The 14,213-nt window shown below is 35.1% G+C and overlaps 1 protein-coding gene across 8 annotated transcripts in view; it reads right to left on the bottom strand.

Annotated features, from left to right (window-relative positions):
- LOC106877599 (putative G protein-coupled receptor CG31760) overlaps nucleotides 1-14,213 on the bottom strand; it is a 1,070,704-nt gene that overhangs the window by 104,170 nt on the left and 952,321 nt on the right. For all 8 annotated transcript variants that reach the window (XR_016243082.1, XM_089357298.1, XM_089357297.1 and 5 more), the window contains one exon: nucleotides 2,996-3,105. Coding sequence is in view for 7 of the 8 variants with exons in the window: in XM_089357298.1 (XP_089213424.1) it covers nucleotides 2,996-3,105 (110 nt within the window). In the remaining variant the exon portion in view is untranslated. The remainder of the gene's footprint in view (nucleotides 1-2,995; nucleotides 3,106-14,213) is intronic.

Raw genomic sequence — 14,213 nt, 5'->3', positions numbered from 1 at the left:
CAATCAAATACTACTACTACTACTACTACTACTACTACTACTACTACTACTACTAATAATAATAATAATAATAATAATAATTATATATATATATATATATATATATATATATATATATATATATATATATATATATATATATATATATATATATATATATATGTATGTATATATATATATATATATATATATATATATATATATATATATATATATATATATAACAAAGTAAAGTTGTAAGATACTGCACGAGAGTGGAAATATATATGAAAGAAGGTTTGAAAATGCAATTTTCAAGATGTTTATTCACTTGACCGGTTTCACTTTTTAGAAAAAAATTGTCAAATGTAAAATGTAAAGCTTTGTATAAGCTTTGATGTGTTAAGTACTGGTTGTCACAAAAGTATTAAAATACACATATACATTCTTTGATAATAATAAGAAAATGTTAAAAACAGTTTACAAGAAAGTATTTAAGAACGTATTCGACAAAACGTATTAGGAGTTCAATAAAAATCATATTTGATTGGTAGTATATATATATATACATATATATATATATATATATATATATATATATATATATATATATATATATATATATATATATATATATATATATATATATATATATCAGAAGGAGATATATTTAAGAATTTACAAAAAATTGGAGAGGAACCGACCTGTCTTTTGGCATTTCTTCTGTCTTGTGTGTAACTAAGCAATGTTTGCTATTTTAAGGGATAGTGTGGGAGGTTGGGGTGGGGGATGGAAGAGCGATGTAGAATTAAAAAGATCTTTTGTTTCTGGGCTAGTCTGTCATGGTTCAGTGGTTTTGGGGATTGTTCTTAGAGGTCAGAATGGTGTGAGTGTGTGTGTCTCTGTGCACGTCTCTATGTGTGTGTGTGTATATACGTGTTTGTGTTTGTGTGTATGGGCCGTTTTTCATTGGTCCCAAAGTTTATTGTGGCGTGTATATATGGGTCTGTGTGTGTTTTATATTTTTTAGGATGATGTGTGTATATGTGTGCACGTTTGTGTGTGTGTATATGTGTGTGATTAATATTTGTTAGAGTGTTGTGTGCGCATGTGTGTGTATGTGTTTGTTTGCGTGTGTGTATGTGTTTGTTCGCGTGTGTGTATGTGTGCGTCTGTGTGTGCGCGTGTGTATGTGATTTTGTGAGTATTTGTTGTGATTGTTGGGATTGTATTCTGTGTATATGTGTGTGTGATCTTTTTTTTACTGGGGAACGGGCATATTGTATTTGTGTGTGTTTGTGTGTGTGTGTGTGTGACGTGAATAAACACCTTAAACTTTAAAATTGCATTTTCAAACCTTCTTTCATATATATATATATATATATATATATATATATATATATATATATATATATATGCGAGTAAAAATAAATACACAGAAAGGGGTTTTGTATGATTGTGTATAGAGGAATATATTATTTTGTTTAAAAGAGTTCCAACACTGTCTGTTTTTTATGTTTTATTTATATTCCTGCAAAACCAATGTGGGATATAGAATATGGAATATACAATATATTATATAATATGCAATATATAATATAAAATAAAAATGGATGGTACAATGAAATAAAGTATTGAATGTCTTATTGAATATATGGAATATGTCTTATTGAATAGATGAAATATTGAGTGTTCAATATAAAGGATTAAATATATAAAGGCGAATACGTATTTTCTATACCTTGTGGTATTTCATCATGGCCGGTATGACGTTAAAGTCTGTCATACCGGCCATGATGAAATACCGCAAGGTATAGAAAATACGTATTCGCCTTTATATATTTAATCCTTTATATTGAACACTCAATATTTCATCTATTCAATAAGACATATTCCATATATTCAATAAGACATTCAATACTTTATTTCATTGTACCATCCATTTTTATTTTATATTATATATTGTATATTCCATATTCTATATCTCACATTGGTTTTGCAGGAATATAAATAAAACATAAAAAACAGACAGTGTTGGAACTCTTTTAAACAAAATAATATATATATATATATATATATGGGTACAGGACGTCACTAACAATAAACAACATGAAATACGAAAAGAAATGAGTCAAATACGCAAACAAAGAGATATATTTGCACCGTGTGGACTGGTTTTGGCGCAACACAAACCAGAACGCTAATGGACTTTTAACGTGGCGGATTTAGAAGTTTTTCACCAGTAACTCATACTGAAGAAAGTTGAGGCTCATTGGGCCAGCACCCGAAACCATGGTATATGAGCATCTTAATGACATAATCTTTAATGTTATGCTTTTTAATTTCTTAATTCTTATCCGTTTCCTCGTTTACTGTTATTTTCTGTTATTTTCTGTTATTTTGGTACTCTTCGACGGTTGAATTGGGACTTTATGCTTCGCGCATCTTTATGCTTCATGCTAATTTTTAATTATATATATATATATATATATATATATATATATATATATATATATATATATATATATATATAAATTATATATATATATATATATATATATATATATATATATATATAAAGAGAGAGAGAGAGAGAGAGAGAGAGAGAGAGAGAGAGAGAGTGAGAGAGAGAGAGAAAGAGAGAGAGAGAAAGTGAGAGAGATAGAGAGAGACATATATATGTGCATGCATAAGTCATTTGACTGAATTATATGTGCACATGTGAATAAGCTGCTTGCAGAAAACTTTTAGTTATGTGTTTCTATACATCAATACCACGCATGAACAATATAGTTTTTATTGATAATTCGCCGTTCACGCTGTAGTGTAAAGACATTCCTGTACGGAGATGGACTGATAGTTATTTCAAGAAAATATAAAAAGAAATAGTTTGGTTGGAGTGTAACATGTTGTATAAGATTTGTGAATATATATTCTCAAACTAAAGATGATGCATTAAATAGTATTAATGGATATAAGCAGAAAGTATAAAAGAAAAGAGAAGATAGCAACTGACCGCCATGTTTTTAACAGGAGAGCTCCGTATGATATCGAAAATCCTATTTCTCGCAACCAGAAACGCAGACAACAAGTGATTACCGACGCTTCAAAGTAGCCCACAATTTGCTTTGAAAATAAAAAGAAGAAAGAAAAAGAATAAGATAATGGCATTTAATAGACTTTCCACGGAGAAGAAAGCACTGTATTGTGTAGTAAAGCAATGATTTAAGAGTTTGACATTTTATAAGACCAATTACACGATTGATGAGCTAACAGGATTATACAAAACTTTTTAACGATTTATAAATAATGCGTGGATATTTCGACCGGCCATTGCATGGATTAGAAGTATTCAAAGATTATCCCTTTTTGCCACACTTTCTTTGTATTCACCTGTCTCATTTTCGTTTTCGCGTATATATATATATATATATATATATATACTTATATAGTCAAATACCTTTACATTTGTACATGCAAACGATTACAGGCAAAATTACATCTACTACCAAATACTTAACTACTGACAAGCCCGGTCACGCCCGCACGCACACACACACTTAAACGCATAAATATATACTCTCTCTATCATACTCACTGACATATAAATACGATGTCATTGTTGAAAGGCAAGGAACTTTACATGCGAATAACAGGTTCGTATAATCAATACACACTGTAACACATTATACATTTTAGATTTTAACCGTATTCAGATTACAGAATTGAAAGATTGGCGTGCAATAAAGTGAATTTTAGACATGGCTAGTTTATGGATTGGCAAACTCACCCAAAAATGATTATAGATATTGATAAAAATTGCGTTCCACGAATGGACTGAATAGATTAAAGAGCGGCAGAGTAAGAATAGGAAATCAGTGATTTCCTTTTATCTAGCATATTTTATAAGTTTTAACGATTTACTACATAACATTTCCGAAACACCTTTTATCTTTCTACAAAGGAGAAATTCTCTTCTAAATAGAATTCTGCTCACAGATATGTGATGATTCACATGTAATATCCACTAATTTACGGTTTTTGCCACGACAAAAAGTGTGCACTACATCTGATGGGTGAATTATCCTGCGATTCAAACACATTACTTCAACAGCATCCAATTATGACCTTTCTGTTTTCCCACTGCTACTACTACTACTACTACTACTACTACTACTACTACTACTACTACTACTACTACTACTACCAGGGAGATTTTCAAATTACACCCGATCAGCAACATTACAGATGAGATATAACTGTCCGGGAAAATGACTGGGGTGGTCACAGCTGAAACGAACATGAACATAAGTCTTGGATCATGACTAACCGGCAGCAGCAGCTACTACTACTACTACTACTACTACTACTACTACTACTACTACTACTACTAAACTCACTACCTTCATTCTAATTTTGGCACTAGTCCACCCAGCCATTTTGAAGGGAGGGCAAGTCGATTATATCCCAGTATTTTATTTTATCGACCCAGGAAGTAAGAAAGGTAAAGTTGATCTCAGTGGGATATGAAACCCGAAGAATTTTTCCGATGCTCTAACTATCCTGCTTGCTTACTGCCCGTATAAGTGTTTTCAATATAGGAACAAGGGCAGCAATTTTGAAGGAAGTTGTGTTAGTCGAAAACATCGATCCTAGTATTTAATTTTATAGACGTGAAAGGCAAAGCTGACTGCAGCGAAATTTTGAACTCAGAACGTAAAGAGCTTAAAGAAATACCATACGGTATTTTGTCTGTCACGCTCGCGATTGTACCACCTTAATGATAATGATATTGGTTTCAAATTTTAGCACAAGGCCGGCACATTAGGGGAGGGGTAAGTCAATTATATCGACCCCGATGCTCAACCTGTATTTTTTTATCGAACTCCCAAAATGAAAGGCTAGGTCGACTTCGATGGAATTTGAACTCAGCTTAAAGCGGGACGAAATGCCACAAAGCATTTTTCCAGAATGCTAACGATTTTACCAAGACCCTACCTTAATAATAGTAATAATAATAATAATAATAATAATAATAATAATAATAATAATAATAATAATAATAATAATAATAATAATAATAACAAAAACATCAGGACTTACAAATATATATAACATACAGAAAATTGCACTACTGGGCAATGCACACATCCTACGCAAAACACTTTCAATACAGTAACCATAAGAGCATCACAGCAAACCACAGCACATACCCAAGGCACACAGAGCTGCGCTCGGTAGTGAAGTGAAAGCACGTTATAAAAATAAAACTACTGAATAATAATAATAATAATAATAATAATAATAATAATAATAATAATAATAATAATAATAATAATAATGATGATGATGATGATGATGATAATGATGATGATGATAAGGATAAGGAAATAATAGTAATAATAATAATAATAATAATAATAATAATAATAATGATAATAATAATTATAATAATAAATGCCCTGATGCAGTTCCAGGCAGTGGCTCTCTTGGCATCTGATCTTAACTGATTGGAAGTGTTATCATGTACATTGTTTTGTCTTGGTATAAAAGATGGCCTACAGCAAATATTCTGCTCAATACCACAGACCTGCTTGTCAGTTGCTTGACCTTAACTAGTTGAGCATGTCCCTTGGTAGCTTACAATATGTGCATCTCTGATCAAGAGCAGAAGTAGCGGGGAGCATCATCGCCATGTGCTGAGACGGATTCTTTGGGGTTTGGATAATTCACCTTTGGAAACGTGGGTGTTTTGTTCAATATCCTTAAACAACTCTTATTCAAGGACCTTTTGAACGAGATGGGCTACTCGACCTGAAGAAAATTCTAACTGGGTCCCACCTGAAAGGTCATGCGCTGTTTATCTTGATATGAGATCACCATGTCGCGCACATATGGTTGTGATGCATGTGCCTGGTGTACCCTTATCAGGCGGGTAGTCATGATATGTAATGATGTGTATAGTGGGCCTTGTATATTTTGCCATGTGTCACTTTGATGCACTGCTCTCTCACTCAATAATGATAATAATGATGATGATGATGATGATGATGATGATGATGATGATGATGATGATGATAATGATGATGATACTACTACTACTACTACTACTACTACTACTACTACTACTACTACTACTACTACTACTAATAATAATAATAATAATGAAGTACAAAAGACGTGGCATCTTAAAACGAGAACTGTTCCTGTTGTTGTAGGTGCACTAGGTATGATAAAAATGGATGTCAGAAACATCTAGATAAGATCCCAGAAGAACCATCTCTCAGAGAAATCCAGAAGATTGTACTGATAAGTACTGCCCATATCCTTAGAAAAACCCTATTTATTTAAATGTCTGTGTTGTATTACATCAAGATATTTCCCAATCTCCCCTCCCCAAGCATTCAGTCATGCTGAAACATCTCTTATCTTTCACTCGCCTCAGGACGCTGGGTGTGTCTCGGCATGTGACTGTAACAAAGGTGCAGATTAAAAGTATAATAATAATAATAATAATAATAATAATAATAATAATAATAATAATAATAATAATAATAATAATAATAAAAGTAACTAGGTATCAGGACGACACGGAATAAGACCAACCATGTCAACAGCAATACAAAAAAGGATTGAATCTCTGTGGACGGAAGTAACAGTTCTCGATGAAGTTGTTAGAGGAGTAAATGTTAAGACAAAACAAGCTAGAAAGATGCAGCAAAAATATAAATGTTTGTGTTGTATTACATGAAGATATTTTGCTACGGCCCCTGCCACTTCCCCTCCCCAAGTTTTCAGTCATACTGTAACATCCCTTATCCTTCACTCGTCCCAGGACGCTGAGTGTGTCTCGGCAAGTGATTGTAACAAACATGCAGATTAAAAGTAAAAAAACACAAACATAAAATATGATAATGATCCTTTCTACTATAGGCACAACAATTCTGGGGAGAGGGATAGTCGATTACATCGACCCCAGTACTTGACTGATACTTAATTTATCGACCCCGAAAGGATGAACTGCAAAGTCAACCTCGGCAGAATTTGAACTCAGAACGTAGCGACCGGCAAAATACTACCAAGCATTTCGTCCAGCATGCTAACAATTCTGCCACCTCGTGGCCTTAATAATGATGATGATGATAATAATAATAATAATAATAATAATAATAATAATAATAATAATAATAATAATAATAATAATAGAACAGCAACGGGCCATGATAAAACGATTGCAAGAAAGGCCCCTACATGGTAAATACTGGGCTAAAATAAATGCGAAAGAAATAGACAGAGAAAAATCCCAGCAATGGCTGAGAAGCTCAGGACTCAAAGCAGAGACTGAAGGATTTTTAATTGCTGCACAAGACCAGAGCCTCCCCACCAGAAATTACCAAAAACACATAATGAAAAGAAATATAACAAGTAACTGTAGAATATGTGGAGATGTACAAGAAACAATAAATCATATTATCTCTGGCTGCCCAGTCCTGGCTAAGAAGGAATATATTCACAGACACGACAGAGCTGGGACCTATATACACTGGAAGCTATGCCAACACTATGGAATAACAACGGAAAAAAGATGGTATAAACACACGCCAGAAAAGGTCACAGAAAACGAGAAAGCAACCATACTCTGGGATATGCCAATACACACAGATAGAGAAATTAAGGCAAATAGACCAGATATAGTTGTCAAAGATCATGAAGAAAAAAAAATGCTTTCTAATTGATGTATCAATACCAGCAGATGACAACGTTTCTCGAAAAGAAATGGAAAAACTTTCAAAATACAAAGACCTGGAAATAGAGATAACTCGAATGTGGAGTCTAAAAACAGAAACAATTCCCATCATAGTAGGTGCCTTAGGTATAATAAAAAAATATTCAGACAAATACATAACAAAAACACCAGGACTTACAAATATATATAACATATAGAAAATTGCACTACTGGGTACTGCACACATTCTACGCAAAACACTTTCAATACAGTAAACATAAGAGCACAACAGCAAACCACAGCACATACCCAAGGTGCACAGAGCTGCGCTCGGTAGTGAAGTGAAAGCACGTTATAAAAATAAAACTACTGAACAATAATAATAATAATAATAACTAATACAAATAGCCACAAAACACGAGCAAAACAAAAAACTGTTTTCAGTATTTAAGGAAGCTGACAAATACAAACAAGAAATCATACTACCTAACAAATACGAAGACGAAGAAGAAGAAACAACAAAAGCTATAAAACAAATGAAATCCAAACTAAAACTAGAACAGCAACGGACCATGATAAAACGATGGCAAGAAAAGCCCCTACATGGTAAATACTGGGCTAAACTAAATGCAAAAGAAATAGACAGAGAAAAATCCCAGCAATGGTTGAGAAGCTCAGGACTCAAAGCAGAGACTGAAGGATTTTTAATTGCTGCACAAGACCAACGCCTCCCCACCAGAAATTACCAAAAACATATAATGAAAAGAAACATAACAAGTAACTGTAGAATATGTGGAGATGGACAAGAAACAATAAATCATATTATCTCTGGCTGCTCAGTCCTGGCTAAGAAGGAATATATTCACAGACACGACAGAGCTGGGACCTATATACACTGGAAGCTATGCCAACACTATGGAATAACAACAGAAAAATGATGGTATAAACACACGCCAGAAAAGGTCACAAAAAACGAGAAAGCAACCATACTCTGGGATATGACAATACACACAGATAGAGAAATTAAGGCAAATAGACCAGATATAGTTGTCAAAGATCATGAAGAAAAAAATGCTTTCTAATTGATGTATCAATAACAGCAGATGACAACGTTTCTCGAAAAGAAATGGAAAAACTTTCAAAATACAAAAACCTGGAAATAGAGATAACTCGAATGTGGAATCTAAAAACAGAAACAATTCCTATCATAAAAAAATATTCAGACAAATACATAACAAAAACACCAGGACTTACAAATATATATAACATACAGAAAATTGCACTACTGTGCACTGCACACATCCTACGCAAAACACTTTCAATACAGTAACCATAAGAACATCACAGCAAACCACAGCACATACCCAAGGCATACAGAGCTGCGCAACAAGGGACTACACAATCCATTCCATATAGCCAGAACAGAAGTTGCTGATAGAATAGGTGGGATTGACTGAAAAAAAGAACACTAAAGAAGAGACCGAAATCTCTATAATGGCAGCGCAAGACCAAACTTTGGCCACGACCTGGAGGGTCGGCCCTTGGAATGAGAAGGCATCAAGAAAAATATAAAGGAAATTAGAATAGATTGCTCAGTAGAACTGTTACAAGAGGTTTGTTTCCTTGGCACGGCCAGAATAATCAGAAAAGTATTAGCTGAAAAGTACAGATAGTATAGTACCGTAGGCTGTAGGTAGAGGCCCGCTACGCATGCAAGACCCCAGGAGTTCCAACAAAACCACCTGTGATAAAAAGAAATAATAATAATAATAATAATAATAATAATAATAATAATAATAATAATAATAATAATAATGATAAGGATGACACTCAGGAAAGATCATAAGTGGAAATCCTCTCGTAATGATAGGGTGTCAAATTTCTGGTTCGCATCGCTCCCGTGCGCACACGAAAAATTAGTTCAGTTATTCAATGCAATTATGAAAGATCCTACGAAAGCACCTGACTGTTAGCAAGAAGTATTACTTATCTACTCCCGAAGAATAATTAAACCAAATATCCTCAAAACTGTCGGTCCGTGATATGTCTATCTACCACGTATAAAATGTTAACATCTATCCTCATGGAGAGAACATAAATTTATGGAACAGAACGATATTTTACCCACTGAACAAAAAGGGTGCCGACAAGGCTCATATGCTCAGATGCAAAGATCAACTCTTAATCAATCGTATGATCCTTGAGAACTGTCATGACAAGCGCAGAAATCTGTTTCGCATCGATCGATTATAAAAAGGCCTTTGACAGTATACTGCATTCATGGATCTTGAAGTCGCTGGATATATTCAAAATTTTTCCTTTGATTTCAGACTTCCTGAAGCACAACAGTTTGGAATACGACTCTCCAATTATACCACTCTAATGGAGTACTGACCACAAAAAATATTAATATCAACTGCGGCATTTTCCAAGGTGACTCACTTTCACCTTTAATTTTTGCATAGCCTTAGTATCCCTTACAAGTGAACTTAACAGAACAAGATATGGATATAAAATTGGCGGCAAGAAAATAAGTCGTCTATTTTATATAGATGACTTAAAACTCTATGGCAAAGACGATAATGAGCGTGAAGGACTACTTCGTACTGTGAGAGTATTCAGTGATGACATTGGGATGGAATTTGGTCTTGATAAATGTGCCAAGGCCACTTCCCAGTAAGAGAAATTGAAGACCTCATATTCAGTGGTGTTGGATGTTGACACAGTCATAAAAGAACTTGAGCAGGAACAAACTTACAAATACCTCGGAACAAATGAGGGCTCTGACATTCAGCATGCAAGCATGAAAGAGAAGATCAGGGAGGAGTGTTACAGAAGATTTCGAGCAGTCCTAAAATACGAGTTAAATGCACGTAATAAGGTGTTAGGCATAAACTCTTTAGCAGTTCTAGTTGTTATTTACTATTTCAATGTGTTGAACTGAAATATGAGCGAAATAAGGAAGTTTGACAGGAAAATCCGTAAGCTGCTGACTTACAATAAGATGCAACACCAAAAGACAAACGCAGATCGTCTTTACCAACCCAAAGCTCAAGAAGGTCGAGACTCGATCCAATTTGAAATCTCGTACAATTGGCCTGGCAAAATATCTTGAAACATCTAACGGATGGGTGCTAAATCTTGTTGAAAACCACGAAAGACGTCGAAGAATCTTCATTCTGTTATGGAGAGCAAACAATTTTTAAGCTAGTTTATGCATGATACCTAGGTTGAACAGTATGATGGAAGTGCGGCAACTGTAATTGCAAAGAAGGTGAAACCAATAGCAAAGCAAAATGCGTTTGAAGAATTTAGCAGATAGGTGAGAACAAAAACCTCTGCATAGCAAATATGTGGCCAGTAGCAAACAAGCTGATGTAGACCAGAAGCACACCCATCAGTAGCTACGGAGCTCAGGACTAAAGGCAGAGAGTGGAGGCTTTATCTTGACAGCTCAAGATCAGAGCTTATTGACCCGGAACTATCAAACCAACGTGATGAAAAATGGCTTAAACCCAAAGTGCCGATACTGCAACGATTGGTTGAAACAGTGGACCACCTAATCTCTGAGTGTAACGTTTTAGCACCTGTAGAGTACAAATCAAGATATGACAGAGTTGGTCAATATCTACATTGGATAATGTTTCGGCATTATAAAATCAAAACTGCTGGCAAATGGTACAAGCACCACCCTGAGTATGTACAGACTGGACCATCAAAGCAAATAAACCGGATATTGTTGTAAAAGACCAAAACAATAAAATCTGTTTATTGATTGACATGAGCATACCCTGTGACCATAATATCTTGGCAAAAGAATTTGATAAGGTCAGAAAATATAAAGATTTGATAATTGAAATCGAAAAGATGTGGCATCTCAAGTCGGTTACAATACCAGTTATTGTAGGAGCACTTGGAATGATCAAAAAAGGAACTGAAAATTATTTTAAAATGATCTCTGGCTTACCATCCATACAGGAAGTGAAAAATATTGTCTTAACTGGTACGTCACACGTACTGAGAAGAGCATTGTCGCTGTGAATTCGTTGTGAATTTTCTTTCCCTTTTCCCCCTTATTTTCTTTATTCTTTTATTGTTATTCTTTTACTTGTTTCAGGCATTTGACTGCAGCTATGCTTGAGCACCTTCTTTAGTCCAGCAAATCGCCCCACAACTTATTCTTTCTAAGCGTAGTACTTATTCTATCGCATCCTTTTGCCGAACCGCTAAGTTACGGGGACGTAAACACACCAACATCGGGTGTCATGCGATGGTGTGGGGACAAACACAAACACAAAAATGCACGCACACACACACACACACACACACACACACACACACACATAAATATATAGATATGACGGGCTCCTTTCAGTTTCTGTCTACCAAATCCACTCACAAGGCTTTGGTCGGGTCAAGACTATAGTTGAAGCCACATGCCCAAGGTGCTACGCAGTGGGACTGAACCCGGAACCATGTGGTTGGAAAGCAAGCTTCTTGCAGTACCATGCCCTGATGCAGCACCAATGCTCTGAGCAGTTCCAATGCGCTGATGCAGTACCAATTCCCTAATGCAGTACCAGTATTCTGATGCAGTACCAATACTCTGATGCAGTACCAATGCCTTGATGAAGTACCAGTACCCTGATGCAGTACCAATGCCCTGATGCAGTACCATGTCCTGATGCAGTACCAATACTATGATGCAGTACCAATACTATGGTGCAGTACCAGGCACTGACTCCCATGGCTTCTGATCTTAACTGATTGGAAGTGTTATCACGTACATGTTTTATCTTGGTATAAAAGATGGGCTACAGCAAATGTTCTGCTCAGTACCACAGATTTGCGCGTCAGTTGTTTGACCTTAACTAGTTGAGCATGTCTCTTGGTGGCTGACGATATGTGCATCTCTGATCACGGGCAGAAGTAGCGGGGGAATATCATAGCTATGTGTTGAAGTGTGAATAATTTTACTCTGGAACATAAGTGTTTCGTTCAACATCCTTAAACGACCTTTATTCTGGGATGGACTACACAACCTGAAGAAAATTCTAACTGGGTCCTATCTGAAAGTTCATGCACTGTTTATTTTGATTTGAGATCACCACGTCGCGCACATATGGTTGTGATGTATGTGCCTGGTGTAATCTTATCAGACGGGTAGTCATGATATGTATACTGGGTTTCCTATATTGTACCTCAGTGTCACTTTGATGGCATGCACTGCTCTCTCACTCAATAATAATAATAATAATAATAATAATAATAATAATAATAATAATAATAATAATAATAATAATAATAATAATAATGGTTTTAATTTTGCCACCCACAACAGCAGCAGTTTTGAGGAAGCAAACTAGTCGATTACATAGACCCCAGTGTTTCACTGCTACTTAATTTAGTGACCCCGAAAGGCTGAAAGGCAAAATCGACCTCAGCTGAATTTGAACTCAGAATGTAAAGACGGACGAAATGCCGCTAAATATTTTCCCCTGCTTGCTAACGATTCTGCCAGCTCGTCGCCTTAATAATAATAATACTTCCCCAACAGTCGAATCTGTTGTGTATATGAAAATAATAATAATGACAATGTATGACATTGTATGGAGCCCACCATCCAAAAGCTGACATTGTATGAAGCCCATCCGAAAGCTGGTATCAACCTGCTGTACTTGAGGAGAAACCAGGGTGGAAGAGGCTTAATAGTAGTTGAAGAATGTGTATAGATGGAAAGAAAAAGCCTAGTAGAGTATTTACAGAGCAGTACAGAAAAGCAGAAAAACGTAATAGGAGAACAGGAGAAGAATGAAATACAAAGAGAGCATGTCTGACAGATTAAAGAGAAACCTCTGCATGGCCAATTCTGGAGAGCCACTGAAGTCGTATGTGGAAGAAAATCCTGGGCTTGGTAAAAAAAAATGGGTAATTATAAAAAGAAACAAAGAGCATAAATGTAACAGCCTAAGATCAAGCGATAAAAACAAACAACTTGAAAAAAAACTTGAGAAAAAATGGAGAGAATGTGTCAGTATAATGTAGAACCTTTGAAACTTGGAATGAGAAAATAGAATACCTGGTGAAAGAATGCCCCAAGTTGGCACAGGAAGAATATAAGAAATGGACGCATGACTAGGTTGTAAAAGTTTTACACTCGAAACTGTACCAGAAACGGGGATTTGAAGCTAGAGTCGAAAGAGTACTGGAGTAGGAGAAATATAAGATTTTGTGGGACTTTCGTGTTCAAACGGACAAGATATTAGAAAATAACAGATTGGACATAACAATTATAGATAAGGAAAAGCGAAGTTGCTTACTAATCAACCCATCATGCCCGTTTGATTCTAGGATCGTAAAGAAAGAGGACGAAAAAATGTTTAAAAAACCCTTAAAATTTGAAATAGGAAGGATTTGGAGCATGAGAACAGTAAAAGCCATGCCTACAATAATTGGTTCATTGGGAACAGTAAGCAAAGATATAGACAAATGGTTGAACGAAATTAGA

This window comes from Octopus bimaculoides, chromosome 9 (genome assembly GCF_046866305.1).
Source record: "Octopus bimaculoides isolate indiv1 chromosome 9, ASM4686630v1, whole genome shotgun sequence".
NCBI classification, from domain to species: domain Eukaryota; kingdom Metazoa; phylum Mollusca; class Cephalopoda; order Octopoda; family Octopodidae; genus Octopus; species Octopus bimaculoides.
The sequence above is the reverse complement of the archived record's forward strand: the minus strand, read 5'-3'. Positions and strand labels throughout refer to the sequence as shown.